This window comes from Antedon bifida, chromosome 7 (assembly GCF_963402885.1).
Source record: "Antedon bifida chromosome 7, ecAntBifi1.1, whole genome shotgun sequence".
Lineage (NCBI taxonomy): Eukaryota > Metazoa > Echinodermata > Crinoidea > Comatulida > Antedonidae > Antedon > Antedon bifida.
The window spans coordinates 6,809,329-6,833,782 of record NC_136232.1 but is presented as its reverse complement, the minus strand read 5'-3'; the positions used below and the strand labels follow the sequence as shown (position 1 = coordinate 6,833,782).

Sequence of the window (24,454 nt, the reverse complement as noted above, 5' to 3'; positions counted from 1 at the left end):
GCGCTGTAGCAGTTTTATTCGCGAATGGTAACCTGAAGTGGAGACCAGAACGAGGTCGTTGGTTGTACGTAGATCCGTAGCGAAAAAAAATATTTCATCGCAGAAAGGCTTGGCTAGGCAGCTACTCAAAGGAGAAGGAAAATGTCAGACCGGGATAGCACGGAGGCTGATGAACAGGCCCAGAGAGGAAGTAAGTGTGGAAGGCTAGCACAATTAAATAATGCGCTTTCTGTTCGGTAAATTGTTGAGGCGATTTTTGACACCCGGGTTGATAATGACAGCTTGTTATTGAAAGATGGGCGTGTGGTGCGAGGACCCCTATCTTTTCAGCTGGTATCTGATACGCCACCGGATCGCTAGGTCAAACTAAAAATGGCCGCTGTACTAATGTCAAAATATAAGCTATACATTTAATCATAAGTAACCAGTGTATAGGCAATGACAGCGGGTTATTCTGCAATGAATGGTATTTAGAATAACACATAATTGGAATGCATTAGGTTGAATTCTTGTTTGCGAATATTTAATAGGTTAAAATTCAGTTGAATTATGTAGTACCTACTCGATATGAAAAACAGTTTTCTATAAACGATAGGCCTAGCCGGCTGTTGGGAGGCAGAGGTCAAGTTCGGAAGAGGAGGTGTGTCCTTAGCCGATTAAATTCTACTCTACAAAAATATAGATATTGCATCATTTTGTTTTTTCTCCATTTTGCCTCATTATTATTATTTTATTCAATTTTGAATATAAATATATTTTCTATGGATTTTCATTTGTATCACTACCAGAATTATAAATGTGTTAACAATCTTTAATTAAGTTCAGTTTATCATAAGTATTTAAGTATGCTGTGTGTATTGCGTATATTCCTATTCATTGTGAAGTTAGCTTATCTAATCTAATGCCAAATCTAGGCACAGAATTTTTAATTTTAAACGTTAGTTTTAAAGCCCCCTTCCCTACGTTTTTTAGATTTAATTTAAGATCACAAACTATATTTAATGTTAAAATAATACTATATGGTCCTATTGCGATAACTTTTTTCGTCTTTAAACGGTTAAAAATGTGAAAAATAAGTCGATTCTAATAATTATAGCGGCCCGCTATAAATCCCAAAATGCATTGCGCGCGGATTGATATTTTTGTTTTTCACCTGTAATTCGCCCACTTTTCGATCGATCGTGAGGCCAAAACAAATGGAAGACTTTTCAGCGAAAATACCGGGTTTTCCCCAATTTGTATCAACGGAGTCTGGCAAAAATAGAAAGACAATTAATGCAGCAACTATACAACGTCAGGCTAGGTATATAGCTAGCGTACGATGTTCGTACGCTACCGATGTTTACCAGCTAGGCCTACAAAACTAAGCCTAGCTAGGCTAGGCCTAAGACCGTCCACGAGAGGTCGATCACCGCGAGCTACCTAGGTAGTGCATTGTTTCTCACTTTTTATCATAATTTACCATAAAACGTACATTTAAGACAAGGAATGACATGGTTTAATGTTTTTAAAGTGATATATATGTATTATTTTCCAAAAAACGTCCAAAATTGCAGGGAAGGGGTCTTTAATATTAGTAACTTGTAATTAAATACATGAAACAAAAAAGATTTGCCTAGGCCTTCTATCCCTACTGTAGCTCGGTTAAACATTAGACTTTTGTTGGAAAAATAATATATTTGACTATTTAATTCCATGTCATTATTTATGAAACAACGAGAGAATTCATTTCATTATTTTAAATTACCAGATCAAATGTAAAATTTTCTGAAATATTTCCTGCCGTGTCTGTTATAACATTGACCTAAATTTGCATACAGAATTTCATTTTTGTTCATCACTAATTATATTACACAACTTCCGTTCTTGGCAGTCTTGGCCTAATTGTACTTTTGTACAGCAGTACGGTTTCTACTGTTTTGCCAATGAACAAGACAATTAACTGATGGCACTAGAAAGAATGTTCTATGGATTTCTATTGATGTCATCATTCAATAGAAATTGCAAACGATAGGTTTTGAATACTTCATTAAAAAACGTGTTTTCCATGACAACAACACAGGGCTGCAGTATTGTTTGCATAAATTAAAAACACTAGGTGTTACTATCTTTTCAAAATAAAAGATGGTAATGAAATTAGTTTCTCAAAGTCATTGAACCGTGAATTCAGTTCCTCAATGAATTACCCTAGTCCTCCATAATTATATAATATATTACCCATAATGCATCATTTGAATAAGATAATACAGTATACACAGTAGTATTGTGGGTATTCAGGACAAATATTGATTAAACCATGGTAAATACGCTAGACTATTAAAGATAAAGGTTGAAAATAATAGTAATACTTAATTGAATTAAAAAAAATTGAAGTGGTTGTGTAGGTTTGCTTATTTCTGCTGTGAATAAAATATGAAAAAAAAAATTATGACGACCAATGCTTTAACCAATTAGTTGCATGTTGCTGGACGCAAATCAACAGTCATAGAAATATTTGGTTCTCTTCTTTGTGGTCATCATTGGGGAGCGTAAAAACGCAGCCATTGTGAAATGCATTGGCATTAGAAGTGAAAGTATTCCATGTAGACATAGACTCCTCTCAGTAGGCTGTGGAATTCTCATTTTTGTAATTTTTTATATCTACAGTATATTGTATAATAGAATTAAACTCAACATTTGTGACTATCTCCTAAACCGCATGACCAAAACTAGCGCTGTTTGAGATGGGGTACCTTTTAATTAAGACTCATTTAGCCTTTCGGCTATGTTAGGACGACGATGTTTTGTGAAAAATTTATTTAGACCAATTTCACAATCAGATCACAGAAAGGTCAACTATCAATTCACTGATTAGATGAAGCCTACTTATTGGATGGGAAACCACTCCAATCATGGGGGATTGGTTCTTCCATGCTCTAATTAATGACCATCCTATGCTTAGCTTAGAATGACTTACTGAATTTGGATGTGTGCATATTTCTTTCTATTTAAATCGATCCAGTTTTTATATTATAATTAGATGTATAATTTTTAAATGAAAATTGACAGCATTAACAATTTAGCTTGTCTAAATACATTTGGTATAGTTGAATAGTTGAAGCTGGACAGTGCAGTGCAATGCATTCATTTATAATGAGATATTTACACTATTGATAAAGTGCAGTGAGGTATTACAATTACATGCAGTTAACAGTGCATCTCATCTAATTCCTTTGTATTTGTACATTGTTATTCACGTTTGTTTTTAAGGAATTTGTTTTACCCTACTGTATATTATATTTTCCGCCGTCGCAGTGCCAAGTCATCAACCATGTCGTATGTTTTCAGACATGTGCGCAATTCACAAAATCCGCAGCTATACAGATACTGCATGTTATTTACAGTATTGTGATACACATTATTTTTAATGACAATGTCATGTCAATTTTTCTCATTCCTTATAAAAAAATAAAGACATGACATCGTCTGTAACCTTTACATTGATTTAGTACTGTAGATATTTGTAATAATTTATTATATGGTTATAAATAAGTACAGAAAATATATTACATAGTTACAGTAATGGCATCAATTAATTGATTATCTTTTTTCAGGATCAGACCTGGCTAGTAAGACGGTGGTTATACAGTCCAAGCGATACCACATTGATGTGAAAGAAAACAGAAGGGGGAAGTTTATCAAGATAACTGAGGTATTATTGATTGCTAGATAGTATTAATTAATCATTAATAATTAGTGATGGGTATATTCATTAAGGTGGTATGGAATATTAAACACAAAAGCCAATATGTAACTTGCTATATAGACCCTGTGACATGATATTACACCCTGTCCTGCCTTTTTTGTACAGTACGCAACGCCTTGCCAGCTTGAGTTAAAAAGACTTTATTTTTTATTAAAACACAATGACTAAATATAGAAATTGATCATTATTAATGGTATTATATAAATTATCTCACAGTTACACTACAATATACATTTCTAAATAAAATTGTGAGAAGAGTGAAAAAGACTATTTTTTATTAAAACACAAAGACTGGTTAATTGAATTTGCTATGGCCTCATCTTGCTATCTCAATTTTCCACCAAGAAATATAAATTGGTACTGAGGCTGTCTGTTGTTTAACAAGTTGTAATAAGCTCTTTCAATTAAAGTTTTTAGAATTTGTTTTTTGTTTTTATTTTTATAAAACTGTTTTTTTTATCTTTTCCTGAACATTCATATTTATTCAAGAAATTCTTTACTGTAAATAACACTGATAATACATATTACAACTGTAGACATAAATGAATATAGAAATTGATCATATTAAAGATATTATATTATATAACTTATCTCACAGTTACACTACAATATACATTTCTAAATAAAATTGATTGAATTAACAGTTTAACAAACGAATGTTTTCACTTTCGCCAGGTGAGTCCCATCGGAAAGAATCGGCTGAAGATGTCGATGTCTGCCGCCGCTGATTTCCGAAGTCATCTTGAGTCCTTCTGTGAATACTATGTCAAGTTGCCGCCAAGTGACCCCGACAACTTACCGGAAGATGGCATGCTTAAGAGCGAAATGGTTATGAAGGAAAATAGACGTTACTACCTTGATCTCAAAGAAAACGACAGAGGACGCTTTTTACGAGTATGCAATTGTTTCATTTCTCAATTTACAATTGCATATGTTTTTCTTGTTGGCAACAACAATACGTTTTTTTTTCTGTGCAAACATTTCTATAATAACTTTGTACTGTTTTTTGCAGGTCTCTCAGACAACGATTCGTGGTCCTCGTAGTCATATAGCAATTCCTGCACAGGGATTGGTGGAGTTCAAAAACACACTAACCAAACTACTGGACGAGTTCGGTATGGATCAAGAAACGGGTAGGTACCACCATTAATGATAAATATTAAATTTAATTAACGCTGGATTAAACTTAGTGATACTTCATCATTAGTTATAATTAGTACTTTACTTGAATTAGGAAGTAGAGTTGAAAGAGTCGTGAGTCACAACCATGACACTAGGTCAGGATTGAACCCTGGCACTAGGTCAGGATTGAACCTTGGCACTAGGTCAGGATTTAACCTTGGCACTAGGTCAGGATTGAACCTTGGCACTATGTCAGGATTGAACCCTGGCACTAGGTTAAAATTGAACCTTAAACCTTGAGATTTGAAGGCAAGCATGTTAACCACCAAGCTATTGCTCCACTACAAGTAACATTGGTTTCAATTGTGGTGTATTTGTATTTTTGGAAAAGTCATATTTAGATAGTGGATATAAACGAGCTTGATATACAAAGAAGGTTATTAGAACATTGTGAAAATTAGTACAACGAAAGCCTAAAGCTACAATGATAAGAATATAACTATGTAGCATAACTGTAATGGCTTCGTCTTTATAAACCATACAATAAGTCTTGTGCATCATTATACCATTTTTTTAATCTGAATTTTAAATCTTAGTTCTAAGAACTTAATTAAAAAACAATGATGTGTTAATTATTCATTCATGCTGTTTAATAATTAAACTGATATAAACCATGTCCCAAACAATATGTCTTTAATGAGGGTCGGCAAGAAGACATTTTAATGACGGGTTACCAATAGCTATGTGTCTGCCCTAACAAAGTGATATGTTAAATAATTATTTCTATCAATATTTTATTATTGTTATCGTCAATAGCTTGTTTATTTTTCAAATTTTCTTTATTAGAGCTGTAATTTTTAATTATTAAATTAATAAGCAAAGGTTTGTAGTAACTCCAAATATATAATTGTGAAAATATTGTTATTTTGCTATGTAATACAGTAGAACATTGTTGTTGACAATACAGCCTATTAAGGAGATGCCCCTTTAAGTGGACACCGCTTTAAGTGGACACCACTTTAAGTGGACACCACTTTAAGTGGACACCACTTTAAGTATAATATTGATTGTGATTTTTTTTTACAGAGTCTCAACATGACCTTCCAGAAAGTCAACATTTCAAAATTGAAAACAAAACGTTCTATTTTGACATGGGAAGCAACTATCGCGGGATCTACATGCGAGTTAGTGAAGTACAGGTAACAAAATATAAAATATTTATAGAGAAGCATGTACATTTTGCTAGTAGATAAAACCGAAATTATATATGGCAATGTGAAAATGATAGGATTTGAAACCAGGCACCAACCTACAGTGCCACTATTTTGTACAAAACAAGTACTGTGAAAATGATAGGATTTGAACTCGGGCACCAACCCACAGTGCCACTATTTTGTACAAATCAAGTACTGTGAAAATGATAGGATTTGAACTCGGGCACCAACCCACAGTGCCACTATTTTGTACAAAACAAGTACTGTGAAAATGATAGGATTTGAACTCGGGCACCAACCCACAGTGCCACTATTTTGTACAAAACAAGTACTGTGAAAATGATAGGATTTGAACTCGGGCACCAACCCACAGTGCCACTATTTTGTACAAAACAAGTACTGTGAAAATGATAGGATTTGAATCCAGGCACCAACCTACAGTGCCACTATTTTGAATAGTGAAAAGAAAGTCGAAATCTAAATTAGATTATCTACAAAATAATCCTTATTTACATTTATTAGCGGCTACTTCAGAAGTTTTTCAATTTTTGTTTTCCATTTGTTTTCTTTAGCCAAGAAACCAGTACCGTACCTCGATCACAATTCCAGAGCGTGGTTTGCAGCGATTCGCAGACATCTTCAGCGATTACGCGGACAAGATAAAAGACATGCACGATCAGGAGCAAGACCAGCAGTCCGGGGACCAGGGAGGGGATTGAATCCATCCAACATCGTGCCGTTAATGAGTCTACAGACACGCTTCTGCCCCCCTCACCGGGGTAAATTATTCAGATTTGATCCAAGTTTCGGCCGTATAGTTTGTTCTGTTGTTACATCAGAAATAAAATGGCTTTGTTAAAATTTTTAAAAAATAGATGGAAATCGTAAAGGTAGGATTGTTCAGGGGTTGGTTATGATTGGTTTAAGGATTCTTGTTAGGAGATAATGAGTGTTGTAGGTGCGTAGTTAGGATATGATATTAGTTTTATCGTTGTATTGATTTGTGAATGTATATATAAATTCCATGTTTAACTTTCTGGCCCTTTCTCCTTGTTTTTGTTACTAGCCCTAATAATAGACTTGAGAAACTCTAACTGCATGGTTGACGTAGATTTCCTTGTTATCACAAAACAACTTAAACACAATTTATTTGAAAAAAATATCTTAATATAATTAAATTTGATATATAACAAATGTTTTGTATCTATTGGATACGAACCTGTTTTCAAACTCCATAACCTTTAACCTTTAATTTGAATAACAATTTTTACTGCAATTGATAAAAAAGCTTTAATACATACAGTATACAGTTCAATATTAGTATTTCTCCTTCAAATCTAACAAAATGAAAATTATTTACAGAAATATATGAACATTTTTTCAATCAATTTTTAAAAACCAAATGTAACTATTGCATGTCTGTCGAGAACTTCTATAATATAAATTGACAATATATTTTTAATTAACAATTGTTAGTTTAATAATTACTATAATTTATTATTAGTTTTGTTTATTAATGGGTTTTGATGATTCTGTTTAATGTATAGTGTTCTGAAGTTACCACAAACATTGTTCAGTGTAGTTGACTTTTAATATGAAGTACATTTGTCTGTGTTTTGTTAAATAGTTAAGTGATTGTAAACCATATCAGCTTATTGAAATAATAGCCTATTTTCCCCAGACATTCAGATAGGTTTTGACCTATCATAGTCTCTGTTCCCCAGATTCTCAGAAAGGTTTTAAGCTATCAGATAGTCTCTATTCTTCAGACTCTCAGAAAGGTTTTAACTTATCATAGTCTCTGTTCCCCAGATTCTCAGAAAGATTTTAACTTATCATAGTCTGTTCCCCAGATTCTCAGAAAGGTTTTAACCTATCATATTCTCTGTCCCCCCAGATTCTCAGAAAGGTTTTAACTTATCGTATAATCCTTAGATACTAGGAAAGATGAAGATTAAAAACAACTCTACTCTACAACACTCATTTCTCTAATTATAAATACATTTGTTAATTGTTATCTGAACATAATATTCATTAATGAGAATAGAGCGAGAACATGCTTTGTAGTCTACCAGGTTTTATGGTTACTCCTTGATGTTTACGATTTAGAAAAGATTCTCAAAAGAAATGGGATAATCGGATATTTGAAAACTAAATATTTGGAAAGATAGAAAATTAATGATTTTGTACAACCTTTAAAAGTAGTTTGTTGTGGTAGAAAATGAGTTCTTTATCCAGATTTTAGCTTTTGTTTATTTCTTTTTTTTTTTTTGCAGTGCCATTCTGAAATTCTGGTCAATCAAAAACAGTCATTCATCATCTTCATCTTATCCTCATAAAATCTATAAACATCATTGTTAGTACTGATGTCATACTTAACATCATTGTTAGTGGTGATGTCATAATCAACATCATTGGTATCAACATCATTGGCGTCAACATCACTGTTAGTGGTAACATTATCATCTCACAACAACATTGCGAGTAGTAGGAAAATCATCAATTTACACATCTTCAACGTTCTCACATTTCAATCTTAATGTTGAAATGAGTTAACATTTTTTCTCTAAATTGATCTTTATTAAACTTCGAAATGGTTTGGAAGTTATTTCTAACAATGTTAGTTTGTAGGTAGTTCAAACATTTCCCTATATATTGTGATTAGTTGAAGAAAGTTGTATAGTATGGAGATATAAAGTAGTCCAGTGTTTTAGAAAATTCAAACTATAAAAGGTTTACTTCATTCTATATAATTCAAAATGAACATGTTAAGTTACAAAGTTGAAAGTTCAATATTTCTTTCTACACTAACACTCCATTAAGACCGACATTTTAGAAATCGTGTTCTTTCACAGAAAAAAAACATAATTATTTTGAATGACTGTATTGTATTGTTACATAATAGTTATTTGTTTAATTTGTTTTACTTTGATCGCATAAAATTAGCCATTTGTGCTCTTAGCTTTTTTTACATTGTATATGTATTTATCAAAGGGGAATGAATGCTTTGTAGTACAATATCTAATATTACTGGTTGTATAAGGAGTAATTAGGACTTTTTAGCTGTTAGCTAATTAATACAACTAATTAGATTTAGAACATTTCCATGGGTATTACTCAAAACCTTGGGGTATACGTCCCATTATTTAGGCTAAAGATAATCCTCGATTTTTTTTTCTTTTTGAATTGTTTTTGGGATGTTTTTATCCCTTGGCGTGATGCATCCCTATGATAAGACCACGTGGATGGGTACATCCTAGGGTGTTTCCCAGGAGGGTGTAGTCTCTGGGAGGGAGATCCTCAGGGAGGGGAGTTTCCCACAGCGAGTTCTTTTGATTTTGTGCAATCTTGGCAGTGCAGAGGTGTGGGACTAAAATAAACTTTGTAGAATCACATAAAAATGTATATTAGAACTGTTGATATTAAAAATGCTACACACTTTAGGACCATTGATAATGGTTATATAAAAAAAAAAGAGAGATAACTTTTTAATAAGTTTATATCATTAGTTTTTATATATAATATTGTAAAAAGAATCATAGAAATGTTATATTAATGATGACTGTATTTACATTTTAATATTTTCAGCAGAGAATATTCTTAGTTTCAGCTTGTTTTTAGCATTTTTAATTTTCAAATTTAACCATACTGTATTTATTGACAATTTGTGTTTTAGATGGCATTTTCAGTTTTGCGCTGTGGTCTTGAGAGAATTGTATTGACCTCCCAAAACAAAAAATGTCGCCTTTATCGCTTCTTAAATTTAAGCATTACTTACTAATTATATTAAGCATGTACATTATGAACAGATTTTAGCTTGCATAGAAAAACAGCCCTTGAATTTGATTTGTATTTAAACAGCATTAAAAGAATTCAGAAATACATTAAGCAAACGCTATTGATGTAAGACTTAGTAAGGCTTGGTTCCTACTTGGACACAACGACGTAGGGGCAACGTAATTGAGTTACATTCACACACTGGAAGATGACATCGTTTGTTAAAATGAAAAGTCCTAAAGAATTCAACCAGCGCCGTCTATAGTGTGAATAACCTTGTAGGATGGTACATCAAGTTGCGATTGATAAATTATTTATCGTGGGCTTACATTCTTGTGTTGCGTTTAAGTGGGAACCACGGTTTATAGTGTACATCGTTAACACATCTTTTGTTCCTAATGAGAACTTAATTAACTACTGTTAGCTAATTGTTATTCACGATGTTAGAAAATAATTATACTGATCATTTAATTTTTTTCCCGCATCTTTCATATAATCATTTGTTCAGAATCGAATCTTTTTCTAAATTCACAAAAGAAATGAACATTTTTTAGATATTTATACACGTTTCCACGGCAACTTGTTATTTTATTCACTAACAGTGTTATGAATTCATTTTAAAAGTAGGTATTTCGATTATTTAAAAATACTAAAATTGACAAAAAAAAAATGTTTTGTTCACAAATGCTTTTAATGTTAAGTGTAAACTTTAGCTTCAGCTTTTTATCGTAGAAAATCATTTTATTGTTTAAAGAAAAAAATGTTATATTGATTCAAAAGCATTTCTGCTTGCTTGAATTTTTAATCTTTATTTTTCGATTTGAAATATAACGTTCTTGTTTTCTATAGTTTTATGGCCTTTTCAACCATATGCAAATATGTCCATACTAAAATAATCATTATTTATGGTGACTTAGTGTTGCTATGGTAACATATTGTTGGTATAGCAACTATCAATTTTCATACAATGTTGTGTAGCATGTACACTTTTAGAAACATCTACATAATACCATATATAGTAGCTCTAATATGAATTATAATTTGCATATTCATGAGTAACATTTGCATATTGTATGTGGTATACTTCAACAGCCATATTTTTGTACTGTAGTTATGTATCTGCATTTCAATACTTATTAAAAAAGTTGCTATTTGTCAACGATAATTGTGCAAATTATTAAATATTCTGATTTTATTTAAAGAATAGTTTTGTGATGATTTTTATTTATTGTAATGCAATGGTAACTGGTTTTTCTCCATTTGCCAATGATTCTAGAGATTGTTTGACAATTTTGGCGCGCCATAGACAATTGGAAAGAAAACAAAGTACCAAAATGACGATATACCATAGTTGTTAATTGTACATTCTTTAAAATAGAGGGCGTAATCTCATATTATTGTTTTTTATGGAGAAGATTATTAAAATAGGCCAAACAGCAGAACTATAAGGTCCTCTCAAGGTATTGCCTATATTTAACTGTTCTGTGATCAGAATCAAGTGAATAGTTTTTATAAAGAAAGCATAACTACATGTGACTTTTTAGGACGTATTTTTTGGTTTATGTGTGAAGGTAGAAGAATATAGTTAACTGTTTTTAAGGCATTCTCCCCTATCCCTCCCATCGACACGCCGAGGCCAAACTTTCCGTTTTGGAAGTTCGATCACACAAACCGCACAGGGATGATTTCCGTCCTTTTCGCCTGATCGTTATCGTCTGACTCATCGTATCGTCGGTGCTAGGCCTACTGTACATCCGGTTCTGTCGTATTTTGTTTTAACCAAAGATTTGATTTTGTTAGTCTGTTAAAAGTACACAAACGATGTCAGAAGCAAACCTAGCCCTCCAATCATGCAAAATTATTGGTATGTTAACATGGCTTTGTCTTTTTTTCATTTTTAAATTCTTTCTAGGCCTAGGCTAGGCTATTCCTAGGCCTATTCTAAATTTCTTAAATTGATTTTAAATAAAGTGCAGTATATTTTTGGGTCAACTACTCAATATACAAGTATATCTTAATCTCTCATAATATTAATACTAACTACGTCGTTATGATATATAATAAAATTATAGGCCTAAAATGAATTAATTTATTTGGATATTAATTGTTCGTTTTAATTTAATTTCACTTGTAAAACACTTCTAAATAGTGATATAATAATTGATACAATGGTATAAATGGTAGAGTTTTCATATCTTTTTTTTTTTTTTATTCAGTATATTACACAGACGCCTTACAAGATAGAACCACCTTGCTTCAAGGCGCCTCAGATTAACAAATACAACATTTTAAAACAAAAAACTAACAGAAGCATCAATCAAATCTTCCAGAATTAACAAGAAATTGTTGTACATAATAAAACAATAAAGCATTTTCACAATTCGAAAGAAGATCGGAACCAAAAATAAAAATTTCACTTAAAAATTTAAAATTATATGTTAAATAAAGAAAAATCCTTGGCTAAGATATCCTCAATAATTGAGTTAGCGCTTACAAATAGAATATCTCTTTGTGTATTATAATTAGGGCAGTAACATAAGAAATGAAGCGGATTCTCAACATTAAAGCCACAAGTACATTTATCCATTAATTTACTGTATGTTGTTCCAGATAGAATTTGAGATGGATTTGTCCTAATCAAATTCATGCTAGAAAAGTTTATCCTGACACCATTGTTAATTCATTGTTTTTAATTGTTAACAATTTTTACAAAAAACTCCTACTAACAGTAATTATGCATAATTACGAAATATTTCTATTGTAATAAAATTCACTTTTTACACCCATTATGTATGCCCGCTTCATTTTGGCCTTCACAACCTAAACCCTATTCAGTGGTATTTAAAACCGTCTTTAATAACGTATTGTGTTTAATATTATTTTCTTTACACAGTTCACAGAGCGAGAAATTTGATTGTGAAAGGCAGGGATAACACTAATAGTTCATATGCACTAATTTGCTCAGGCAAGGAAAAATTCCAAACTGCCGTTGTTGACAAAACACTCTTTCCACAATGGAACGAGGAATGTATATTGTAAGTTGGAATTTTTATATCCTTCAATTCCTATTTTTACATTTTAACTACCGATAATAGTACTGTTTATGAATGAAAAGATACAAAATTAGACAAGTCTACAATTTTCAATCTAATAAAAGTACACATTCTGTAAAGAAATTGTATAAATGTGATATCTTGAAATAATTTCATTTGGATCCTAATAATAATATTATATTTTCGTTCTATTGGATCAACAAAAATCTCTTCTGTAAATGTGATGATTATAAAGTTCCTATAGGTATTTTTTGTAAATTGTACCATATACTGTACATCCAATGTGTAACTTTACTTTTATATATTTTCTTTTAAAAACCTGCCTTCTGAATGAGAGTGTTTTTCCTTTTCTTGTGGGACAAATGCATAAAGCTCTGTCTACACTAACACACTTTATGCCACAACAAAATGTAATGTGCCCATATATGGACATGATGATGTCATATCACAACCGTATTTGGGCATATCACTACCCTATTTGGGCACATCACACTTTGTTTGTCAAAGAAGCACAATATTACTTTCCCCTTTCCTGGTAGTTGAACTCTGTCATGTAAACAAATGCAGGAACTAAAACATTAATATTAAATGAAAATCCCTTTACAGTACCTTTCCTGGTAAGACTAATTTTAGCTCGAAATTCCTTTCAAATTATGTTCACTCAAGTTCACATCATCATCCAATATAATTCCCCTTAGGGTGGAATTGAGACACAGAATTCCTTTATCTTCTAAGATCATGCAATTAGTATATTAGCCCTTGAAAATTCCTTTCCATGAAAATAATATTTAAATTCAATAAAAAAAAAAGATGTTGAAAGATGAAGATGAATGTTGTTAAATATTGCATTGTTTAAGTCAGGGGTGAAATTACTGTAAAAATTATTTGCAGCGGAGTTATAATAGCTTGGTGGTTAAGATGTTTGGCTACTGATTCCAATGTGTCTTGGGTTCTTATTTTTATATGTACAGGGAACAATATCATTTTTTTAGCAGCAAAATTGCTAAACAAACTGATTTTTGAGTTGAAAAACATAGTTTTGTATTATATTATATTTTGCTACACCATTTTAGAAATGTGTAGCAATAAGGTTGGTTTGTATAGCTATATATATAGCTACTATGCTACACTGGTGAAATTATTCACTGTTGTACTCATTCTGTATGTATATTGTATGTTGTATTCTCATAAATAAATACGGTAAAGAAATTGTATAAACAACATACTGATTATTTAATTGCTCCTATTAGTATTAGTTCTTCTGTGTTGATTTAAATTAAACACATTTCATAAATTATTTTTCAGATATATTTACAAAGAAAATAGTTCAGTAGATATTATCATTTATAATCGAGGACTTGTTTTAGATGACCTTATAGGACAGGTCAATATTCCGCTGTCATCAGTCAAAGAAGATGGCAGACCAGTTCGTAGGTAAGTTATTTTGGCTTTAGCAAGGTTAGACGCCACGTTTGATTTTTGCTAAACCGCAAAATTCACTGTATATAAAATTAATAGAGAGAATAAAAGTAAAGTATAGAAACACTAAATAATAAAACCAATTCTAAAAAGTAGACTTTACTGTTCCATAAAACCTATTTTAATTGTGTCTAGTTTATTGAATTGACTGAACTGAAAAAAATGTACCCTACAGTTTAAATTAAATTGAAATTAAATATTGCTGTCAAAACGTATTTACAGTTACTTATGTTATGCTCTAGTTAGTCTGACAATATGATAAATAGCTAAACATGATGATAGCTAGATATGACATGACATGACATTTTGGTAAAAGTGAATCGGATCTGTCGATAATGATTAACATATTATCACTTAGTAACTTAGTCGTTAACAACAGCTGTGAGCTCATTTGAATTTCAATAAATAATTCATTAGCTCAGCAGGTTTCCTTCTAAATTAAAACAACTGTGTGATTCTGATTATGTAAACTTTACTAACTTGTACTGTTTCCACTAATGAGAGGATGACATAAAATGACAATGTTTTTATTTTTTGTGTATGCTATGCCCGTTTGGTTGTTATCAATATGGAAAGCTGATATACAGTATGCATTCTTGAAAAATTATAGAAATCTCGGAAAATTTTAGAAATCTCTATACCAGATTTCATAGAATATCACAACATATTGTTATTGTTTCACTTTCACTGTACTAAATTTAGTTACAGTATTTATTTGAATAAACATTATTATTTGAAAAATCAAGCCTATCGGATGTTGTGACGTTAACATATGGCCAGTTGAAGTTAAAAAGTAGTTTTTCATATTTTTGTCAAAGTTATACAAATTTCAAAGAGCGCGCACAGTGCTTTTACGTGCCAAATTTACTTCCAAATCTTATATTTATTTGCTCAATTCATTATCTTCCGAAATTGTCATCTTGTGCAAGTTTTTTTGATAACGTTGTCTTACCAAAAAACATTAAAACATGATGTGGGTCCCGTAATTTCACCTATGTTACACTGTATATAGTATCAATAACATAATATACAAATTAACATTTTGCGATCATATTTTAACATAAGTCAGTGCATGTTTTAAAAAATTAAATGTCAGTAAAATTATGAAAGTGATTACCTATAATTCGTAAAAGTGACGAATTAAATTCTAGTTTATTATTATAATTACATTTTAATATTTCTATTATTATTTAGTTGGTATAAGTTAGAAGGGAAGTCGGCCAAAAGCAAAAAAGAGAGAGGAGATGTAGAAATTACTATTCAAGTGAAAAGTGGGTTGAATCCATACGCCCCAATGCACAGCTGGAATATGGCTAAAATGAAGCAAACTCAGGGAGAAGTAAAAGAAGATAAGAAAACAGTACACAGTAAAATAACTACAGCAGGTAATAAGAAAATACAGTCAGATTCAATTCAATTCGCATTTATTTATTCATCATTTATAATTTTAATTTCAGTATATAATTGATGGCAAGGATCCTGCATAAAAAGTTACTTCTCCTTAAAGGGTTTTTCACACGGTTCCAGTCCGTTACTGGCATATCAAATAGAACGTCAATGTTTCGTTTTCACGACGCGGCTATGCGCCAATCGATATGCGCGTAGCCACATGAAAACCAAAAAATTCACGTTCGTTTTCAGGTGCCGGACTGGAATCGTGCTGGAACAGGTGTAAAAAACCCTTTAAAATAGACTTTTCTTACAATTTACATGTCCATGCTTTCCAAAACTTTATTTTGAAATCAAAACTTCTAGAAATTTAAATGATTAATTAATTGGTATTTCAGATCCAAAGAAAGAAAAACAGTCATCGGCGGAGAGTAGCAGTAAGCCTCAGCTGGAGATGAAACAAAGTGAACCAGTACCAAAGTCTATACCAACATCTGATCCGGTAAGTCACAGCAGGGGGAGGCAGTACAACTAGAGTAATTTACAGAATTTATAATAATATTTTAAACTTCTCACAGCAGTGGGTGGGATGTTGGGATTTCTATATTTATTGCATGTTGTAACATGGAATGTAATTGGGTATATGATTATTGTTACTGCAAGATTTGGTAGGGTGGGTAGTGACGATACATAGAATATTATTCAACTAAATTGGGTAAAAGTTATAAACTATAAAAAAAAAATTATTTTCTATAATAACCATATTTCCTCTGGTATAATCCCACTTCTGATCTAATCCCACCTCCTACTTTATGTCTGCTTTCACAAACAGGCATATCCCTGGGTATAGTCCCAGTATTGACTTTTGGTCTCGTAGTAGGCCTCTCTCTAGCCAGTAAAGATAAGTTTTTACTTTTATATGCTTACCAATCATTTTTTTCCTGAACCAGGGTTTCCCCGAGTATAGTTGCACCCCCTAAAGTTGGCCCAATTGCTTTGTGTGATACTGCTAGTAAAATGTGCATTTGAACTGTCTTGTCTGAAGAAATCTCATTGAGATATACCATAGGACAGTGATGGAACCTTTCTTGGGACAGTCCAATCCACATCTACCACAAACTACATCACAAACAGCAGGGAAGAAGTTCCGCACAGCAATGAAAGGGGTTCCACACAACAGGGAGTTCCTCACAGCCAGGAAAGGAGTTGATTATAGTTCTGTATTACTATTTTACCAGATGGAAAAAATATCAATTTGAATAACTATTTTATTAGTCATGTTGTCTGCAAATATCATTTCCAGTGAGACGTCATACGTTTTGTTAGTAAAGCTATATTTCATATCAAGGAAATTAAACTGTGGTTTGATAATGTGTAATGTTATATAATAAAAAAAAAAAATTAAGCATTTTTTACTTATTTTTATTAAATATAGAAATTTGTAAAAAAAACATTATCTGCACCATTTGTAAACGACTTAAACAAGGCACAGATAAGGACGCCCCCAACTCAACGACGTCGCCTGGCAAAGTACGCCCCTGCTCATCGTAGACTGTCCATGCCGTATGCAAATATTGACCCGAACACAACAAGTCCAGCCACTAAGTCCAGCTATCACGTTGATCCAAATCACAGTAAGAAAGGTCACGGAGACGTATTAAAAACGGAGACTAGCGAACTAGACGTTGAAGACGAGGATGTGGGTAGTATTGCTAACCGAAGAAGATCGTCATCAGAAAGTGCGTATTACAGAAGTTACCAAACATTACCGCATCGAAAATTAGTTTCCGTTGAAGAAAACACTGAGAAGAAACATGTACAAAGAGATGGTAAGTAATAAATGCCTTCTAGATTAGAGTATTTCTTTAAAATTTCATACGCATCCAACAGAGAGCAACTCACCAATTACATGATGGATAATCTTTTGTATAATTTATCATGCTTAAATAAACTTAAGTCTCATTTGAGGCTTAGGGAGTGGAGTTGAAAGAGTCGTGATTGAACCCTGGACCTTTGGATTGGAAGTTAAGAACATTAACCACCAAATTATTATTATTAACTTTTTTTTTTTTCTTTGTCTTTTTAATTTAGCCAAATTTCGGCACTCGTTTCATAGCTCAGATCAACCAAGTGCACAACTATCGATTCCTGCCAAAAATAAACCAGAGACAGTAACCGTGCCATCTGAGAAGACACCAGTAACAACACCAGTAAAGACACCAGAAGTCCAATCAGAAATTCCATCTGAGAAATCCTTTCCAGATTCACCTATTAGGACACCACCTGTCAAACCCCCAAGAAACTCGCCTACAAGAGCATTGCCTATGGAGACAACACCGGTCAAGCAGACACAACCCAATAGGTCACCTGTAAGGTCAGCAAGATATGGAAGTGATACTACCGATTCGGACATAGCAAAGGGCAAGATGGAAGAAAAGAGAGCTGCCTCAACATCACCGACAAACACATCTGTATTTGAGATGTCTAGGACACCTTCACCAGATGGTGCTCCGAAATCAGAAATGCCCAAGATGACATCACCAGCTGAGCCTAAACCTGTGATAATAAACATTGACGGAAGCATCAATTCTGGTTATAGCGCCAAAGTTCCGACCCGTCCGTATCGCAAACCCAAGGCAGTTTCATCTCCTATGGCAAGATTTGAAAACATGTCAAAAGAAGTAAGTGTAATTTTTTTTAAGTATTACTTCCAGAGAAAGGGCTTGTCTTGATTATAATAATTGTTTTCCACAAAAATACTGTAAAACCTAAAAAATCAGAAGCCCACCTCGAAATCCCTCGAAAAGACTCCCATCAGAAGCCCATCTCAAAAGCAAGCCCACTGGCTTAAATATACAGTTAGTACAATCACATGGAATTCTATATCAGTATAGACATTCCAACACTATTACAGAACTATTAACATAAAGAATAGAGCCTTTTGTTATTGGAAGTACAGAGCATTGTCTGTTAATCAACATAATATTGAATACTTTTATCTCCCAGGGACTCTTTAAAAATGATAAATCATACTGGATTAAACGAAAATTCATAAATTCACATTAATTTATAAAAATGCTAAATCACCTTTGAAAGATATACAGGATTAAATGAAAATATGGTTCACATTATATTTATAAAAAATGCTAAGTCACCTTTGATAAATATACAGGATTAAATGAAAATATGGTCACCTTTGATAAATCACACTGGATCATTAAATTATTATAATGCTAAACCACCTGTGGTGTGAACCATAAATTGTTGTTCACATTAAATTATGCTCATCTGAAATATATTAACCTAAAATTGTAGTCAATTGTACATCTAATTCCCACAGTTATTATATGACGATTTGATTAGATTAACTTTATTTCAGAAAATAAAGGTATATCTATATTTACCTTATTGTCTTATATCTAGCTATATAAACATTTACACTAGGACGATAACAGTCGACGATAAATAGATAAACATGCATTTTTCTTGCATAACATAAAGGAAATCTAAAAATTGTTCATCCAGAACTATAGGATAACCATCTATGCTGCCCTTATCAACCTAATGTAAATGGGCCTTTATAGGTTTCTGAGTTCAGTTCAGTTTGACTTTTTCTCATTCGCACAGGTTTCCTCATATTTATTGTTTCATAATTAATTAATACAGTATTCAGTATATTACCGTGCAGTTTAGAATTTCTTTGAAGCTCTGTCTACACTATCAAACTAGTTTGACAAAAAAAGTGTGATGTGCCCAAATAGTGATATGACATCGTGAAGTTGTGGAGTTGTGACTTGGTGGTTATGATGCTTGGCTACCAATCCAAGGGTCCTGGGTTCAAGTTCTGTCATATGTCAGGACAAATTACAACTCCACTCCCAAAGACTTGTAATAAGACTTTGTTTATGTAGAGTATCTTGTGCATATGTTTGTCTTGTGAACGGGATTGCCACCTTTGAGAAGGATAGTGAATGAATTCGCTTATGGTTATCCTTGGCAATTTGCCTAAAGCGAGAATAAAAAAGTATCCATATTTGGGCACATCATATTTTTTTGTCACACAATGTTTGATAGTGTAGACAGAGCTTAATAATAAATTTATTTACATGTTATTTTGTTTAATTTTTTTTTTCTTAGGACTTGGCAACGAAAGTTTTAGATCTTGAAGAACAGTTACATCAACAGTCAAAATGTTTACGAGAAACACAAGACTACCTCAATACTCTCCTACTCAGAGTTATTGTACAGAATCCAAATTTACTCAACCGAGACCTCGATGATGACTACTAGAGGGCGATAAACAGATACAGTGGAGGTTCATAAAAGTGTTTAGATGCAAAATAATACTAAACAGACTTTATATTAAAGGATGCTAACTTGCTATGATGGTTGAAAATTAAGCCATTGACTGAAAGAAAAGAGAATTCAATTAAAAAAAATTAATGATAGTGTAATACTCACATTTTTTGCATAAATTGTTACAACTTGTAAACAGGTTTGATCTCCTGACTTACTACATGTTTTCACAAACGCAAACTTTGTGAAATCTCGGGAGAAAGCATAGTCTGCGTGCTATTTGATTACTATTATTGGTCAGAGCAATTCACACACGTGCAGTAACAACTTGGGACATCTCTCATCGGTGTGTTTTTTCAGAAAATTGTTTTCACACTATGAAAACCTGGTTACTGTTACTTTTTGCAGGTGTGAAAAGGGCATTAACCAACTGAAATTTGACTGTTTTTTACTTTAGATACAGAACAGGTTTATACTTTTTTTTTCGATCCAATTTTTGTTCAAAGTGAATAACTATTATGGAACATCAAAATATTCAACAACAAAAATTGTTTTTTCAGGAGGACAATATATCTTCAACACTATATTGAGATTTATATACTTCAATGATAACTACTGTATTTACCAGAAAATGTAATTGGTACGTTAAAATTAATTGTTATAATTAAGTTTCTTTAATACAGTATGTTGGAGAAAAAATGTACAGTATTATGCATTCAAAATTGAGATTTTCGAAGTTCTTTTATTGAACTTTTACGTGGAATTACGACAAGCATTGATTAATATGCATTCTACACCATTACAGCCTTCAAACAATAACAGCATTGTCTCAGCATTTGTAGATTAAGTCTATTTTTACATAGTTGTAAGTAAAAATTACTATTTTGTATTTAGAATTTAACTTTGTACTTATTATAAATACCAAAATATGTAACTTTACATTTCAAAATATTTATGTATTCAATTTTTAACTAAATTATATGCATGTATTTATAAATATTTTGTTTTTTTTCAAAAGGGACACATCTATAAAAGAAATGACCCACTATGTCTGCCTTGACATGGGTCTTTTATTCATCTCAAATTTCTCTTGCCATATTGTTTTTCTTTTCATTTGCAATTATTTTTTTTTCTCAAAGTCTGTTATGTAATAGATTTTCTTTATTCAGAAGAAAAATTATTCATTATTATTTTGTATATTATTAATTATATAATATTCACACACTATTTTAGGAATTATATCTCATTTGCTAAAGCTCTGTCTAAACTATCAAACTAGTTTTACAAAAAAGTGTGATGTGACCAAATATGGTAGTGATATGACATCATGTCCATATATGGGCACATCACATTTTTTTGTCACGTTTGATAGTGTGGACAGAGCTGAACTGTCTATTTTTAGGATCTAGAATCTCATTTGTACACAGTAATTTATTTTTAAGTACATATTTGCATATTGTATACAAATTATATTTAATATTGCATGTATGCAAATTAATCATTAGGTGCTTTTTCCTATGTTTCACTCACTGTATATAATGTATTGTAAGGTATTATATATTTTTATACTATGACATCTTTTTAAAGGTGCATCGCGATTTATATGAATACGCACGGTCGGTTAAGCTTGGTTCCCACTATGACGCACGTAGTGAATTGACCAATAACAAGCGACAGTTCGAATTAGTAGATCGCTTGTGATTGGTCAAATCCCTTGCGTTGCGTTGATGTGTTGCGTCTCTAGTGGGAACAAAGCATTAGAGGAACCGTAGGTCCAGTCGATGCAAGTATACACTGCGTATTTGTTCGTCGAAAACTTTTGCTGCAATGAAATTAGCCTTGAGTCGTATCCGAAAAAAAATGTGTATTCGGATCTCTGTTCGTTTGCATTCGATCCTTCGGATTATGTGACTGTCACAGGTTGCTTGGTGTAAACTTGCTACCTTAAGGGTCTTCCACACCTGTTCCGGCACGGTTCCGGTCCGGCGCCGGAAAATCCAATCGAACGTCAATGTTTCGTTTTTACGCGGCTACGCGCATATCGATTGGCGCATAGCCGCGTGGAGCGTCGTGAAAACGAAACATTGATGTTCGATTCGCCGGACCGGAACAGGTGTGAAAGGCCCTAACTGTATATATTATTGATAGTAATGTCCAAAAAGCATAACACCACACCTTGATATTAACTATTAGCTTTTGTTTATTGTCATGGTCACTATTAGTTAAAATGAGTGAGATTTTCGTACTTACGTCATCACCCACGTGGGTGTAGGCCCTACTCCCATTTTTGTTTTACCTATTCCCATTCCAATTTACTTTTAAATGCAATTTTTTTGTTGCTGTACTTTAATATGTCACAAATATTATTTCATATATATTTTATCTTGCCTAACAAATACGTACGCATTTTACACAAGCTTACGCGGTCCGTGTCGGGATAAATTGTCTGTGTTCCGATGCTATTTGATAATTAAAATGTGTTACATTTAAGAATAATTATCTTTTTATGGTTTATAATAATATTAATTTATGGTAAAATAATATTGTTTAAAATCTGCTTTAATCTGATTAAATAAATTATGTAATAGCTTTATAAATATTTGTTGTTTCTCTGTTCTCTCGATCGAATAACTCCACCACGGAAAAGTCAGGAGAGAGCATACTCATAGCACAACTGAAAGCTTGATCGATTCTCACTTGGAACATAGTCAATAGTTGACTGTGCTTTCTCTTGGACGCAACGCAAGGGACGTCAGTGCGCATCGACGACGCGATAAATGTATGGAGGCGGGGACCTGCATTAAAATTCGGAGAAAATTGGAAAATTCCACAAATTTCTGGAAACTTGGGACCTCTGCGTCTACGTCATTGCGTTTCGTCCTCGTGGGAATTGGAACCAAGCATGCAGACATTTTCTCACTTAGCTCCTACAAACAAAAATAAAGGTCCATCGTAACGAAAATAACATTATTTCCAATTTATTATTTCCAGAAATCACAATTTATCAAATTTAAGCTTAACTCTTTTAAAATAGAAAGTTTTTAGGCCTAATTAGTTTTGTATTCCTTGTGGATCCTTGGTTGGGTCATTCTTGACCACGTATCGATGGTCGTCTTACTCAAGTGATACGGGCATCACCGACAACACTGAAAATAATAAAATCACGAAGAATTACTGGTTTGTCTACGGGAAAGAAAAAGCGGAAACAAAGACGATATCATTAAGGTCCTTACTTATGGGGCGCCATACGCAGCAAGTGTGTGGCTGTGTAAATTAAATGTATGTGTACATTTAAAATGTATGTGTGTAATTTGCTGCTTATGGTGCCTCATACTTACTGTTTGCAATTATTGGGTTCTTGTTTGCCACAAAAGACTTCAGTGCGTTCCAGTCTTGCCGACGATAGTTTCCATTTGGTGTCACCACTACGCTGGATAGCATTTGGTAGCAGGTGTCCGTACCGTCTGACGCGAAAGGTTCGATGTTGTGTAGCAAGCGCCGTCTGTTTGCGAATAGTTCACAATCTGTGAGGGATATATAAATTATTTGTTAGGCCTAACAAGTTTTTATTGCAAAATTAAATTACGCCCTATTTATGAGCCCTAGGCGCGGCATAGGCATATTTTTACTAAGGACTGGACCGGGGAATATAGCTTTTTTAGGCCTGAGAAAATACGTCTGTTGCATACTTACCACTTGCATCCAAAAAGGTTGCCGCTACTTGTAGCGGATTACTGGTTGCGGGCACTGCGATACTCTGGCGAGAAAGAGCAAGTACTGCCAATGCAACGATAGCAAATGTGGTTATACCAGAAGCCATTTTAAACGAATTGTTTTTATAGCCTAGGCCTAGGGGCGATTTTAAAAAGACTGTTTTGGTTTCAAGCCAAGATGAAGAATGCAAAACAATTCTCAGAAGAATCATCATCTACGCCGCGCCCCACGCTTAGTGCGCGTGACGAAGCGCCGCGCGACAATAACGCAGTGATGCGCAAACCTTAGGCCTACTTCCCGGAAACGCGTTAAGTTAAGCACATGATTAACAAAGAGGGCTATAATAAAACATATAAGCATAAATAATATATAAAGCGAGTGTCTAAATAAAAATCTAGAATTCCTGAAGTTTATAATAAAACAAACCAGGGAAGGAGTATCATACCAAGAGATACGTGGGAATTGGGATGTACGTATACTATCTAATCAAGTTGTCCAGGACACGAACGAACGTAATTGTTGGGAGGTAAACAAGTGACTGAGCGTATTGCAATGTTATCAAGACTTAAATTAGCTAAGACCAAAGAATATGTGTAAAAGACTTTCCTCATGAAGACATTTTTGGGCGTCACTGGTTCCTTTTACGTATTGGTATAATTTTAGAC

General features: G+C 32.9%; 3 protein-coding genes across 4 annotated transcripts; 2 read left to right on the top strand and 1 right to left on the bottom strand.

Moving 5' to 3' along the window:
• The first annotated feature begins 19 nt into the window (after positions 1-19).
• LOC144847672 (transcriptional activator protein Pur-alpha-like) lies at positions 20-11,062 on the top strand. 2 transcript variants are annotated; one of them, XR_013613768.1, is made up of 7 exons: positions 20-190; positions 3,594-3,691; positions 4,421-4,639; positions 4,758-4,878; positions 5,954-6,066; positions 6,654-7,817; positions 7,863-11,062. XR_013613768.1 is itself a non-coding variant. In XM_078704159.1 (6 exons), the coding sequence occupies exons 1-6, from the start codon at positions 142-144 to the stop codon at positions 6,798-6,800; spliced, it is 747 nt and encodes a 248-aa protein (XP_078560285.1). In that variant the 5' UTR covers positions 20-141; the 3' UTR covers positions 6,801-11,062. The 2 variants fall into 2 exon arrangements, 1 of the variants encoding a protein (XP_078560285.1); XM_078704159.1 differs by having other exon boundaries at positions 6,654-11,062.
• A 248-nt stretch (positions 11,063-11,310) lies between these two features.
• On the top strand, positions 11,311-22,666 carry LOC144847639 (uncharacterized). The gene is made up of 8 exons (XM_078704110.1): positions 11,311-11,722; positions 12,752-12,893; positions 14,217-14,345; positions 15,585-15,775; positions 16,178-16,281; positions 17,215-17,608; positions 17,871-18,460; positions 19,917-22,666. Exons 1-8 carry the CDS (start codon positions 11,680-11,682, stop codon positions 20,067-20,069), a joined length of 1,746 nt encoding a protein of 581 aa, XP_078560236.1. The 5' UTR covers positions 11,311-11,679; the 3' UTR covers positions 20,070-22,666.
• Positions 22,667-23,113: 447 nt separating this feature from the next.
• LOC144848735 (uncharacterized) lies at positions 23,114-23,959 on the bottom strand. The gene is made up of 3 exons (XM_078705601.1): positions 23,769-23,959; positions 23,414-23,599; positions 23,114-23,221 (listed from the first exon to the last, which is right to left on the bottom strand). The coding sequence occupies exons 1-3, from the start codon at positions 23,893-23,895 to the stop codon at positions 23,190-23,192; spliced, it is 345 nt and encodes a 114-aa protein (XP_078561727.1). The 5' UTR covers positions 23,896-23,959; the 3' UTR covers positions 23,114-23,189.
• Positions 23,960-24,454: the final 495 nt, after the last annotated feature.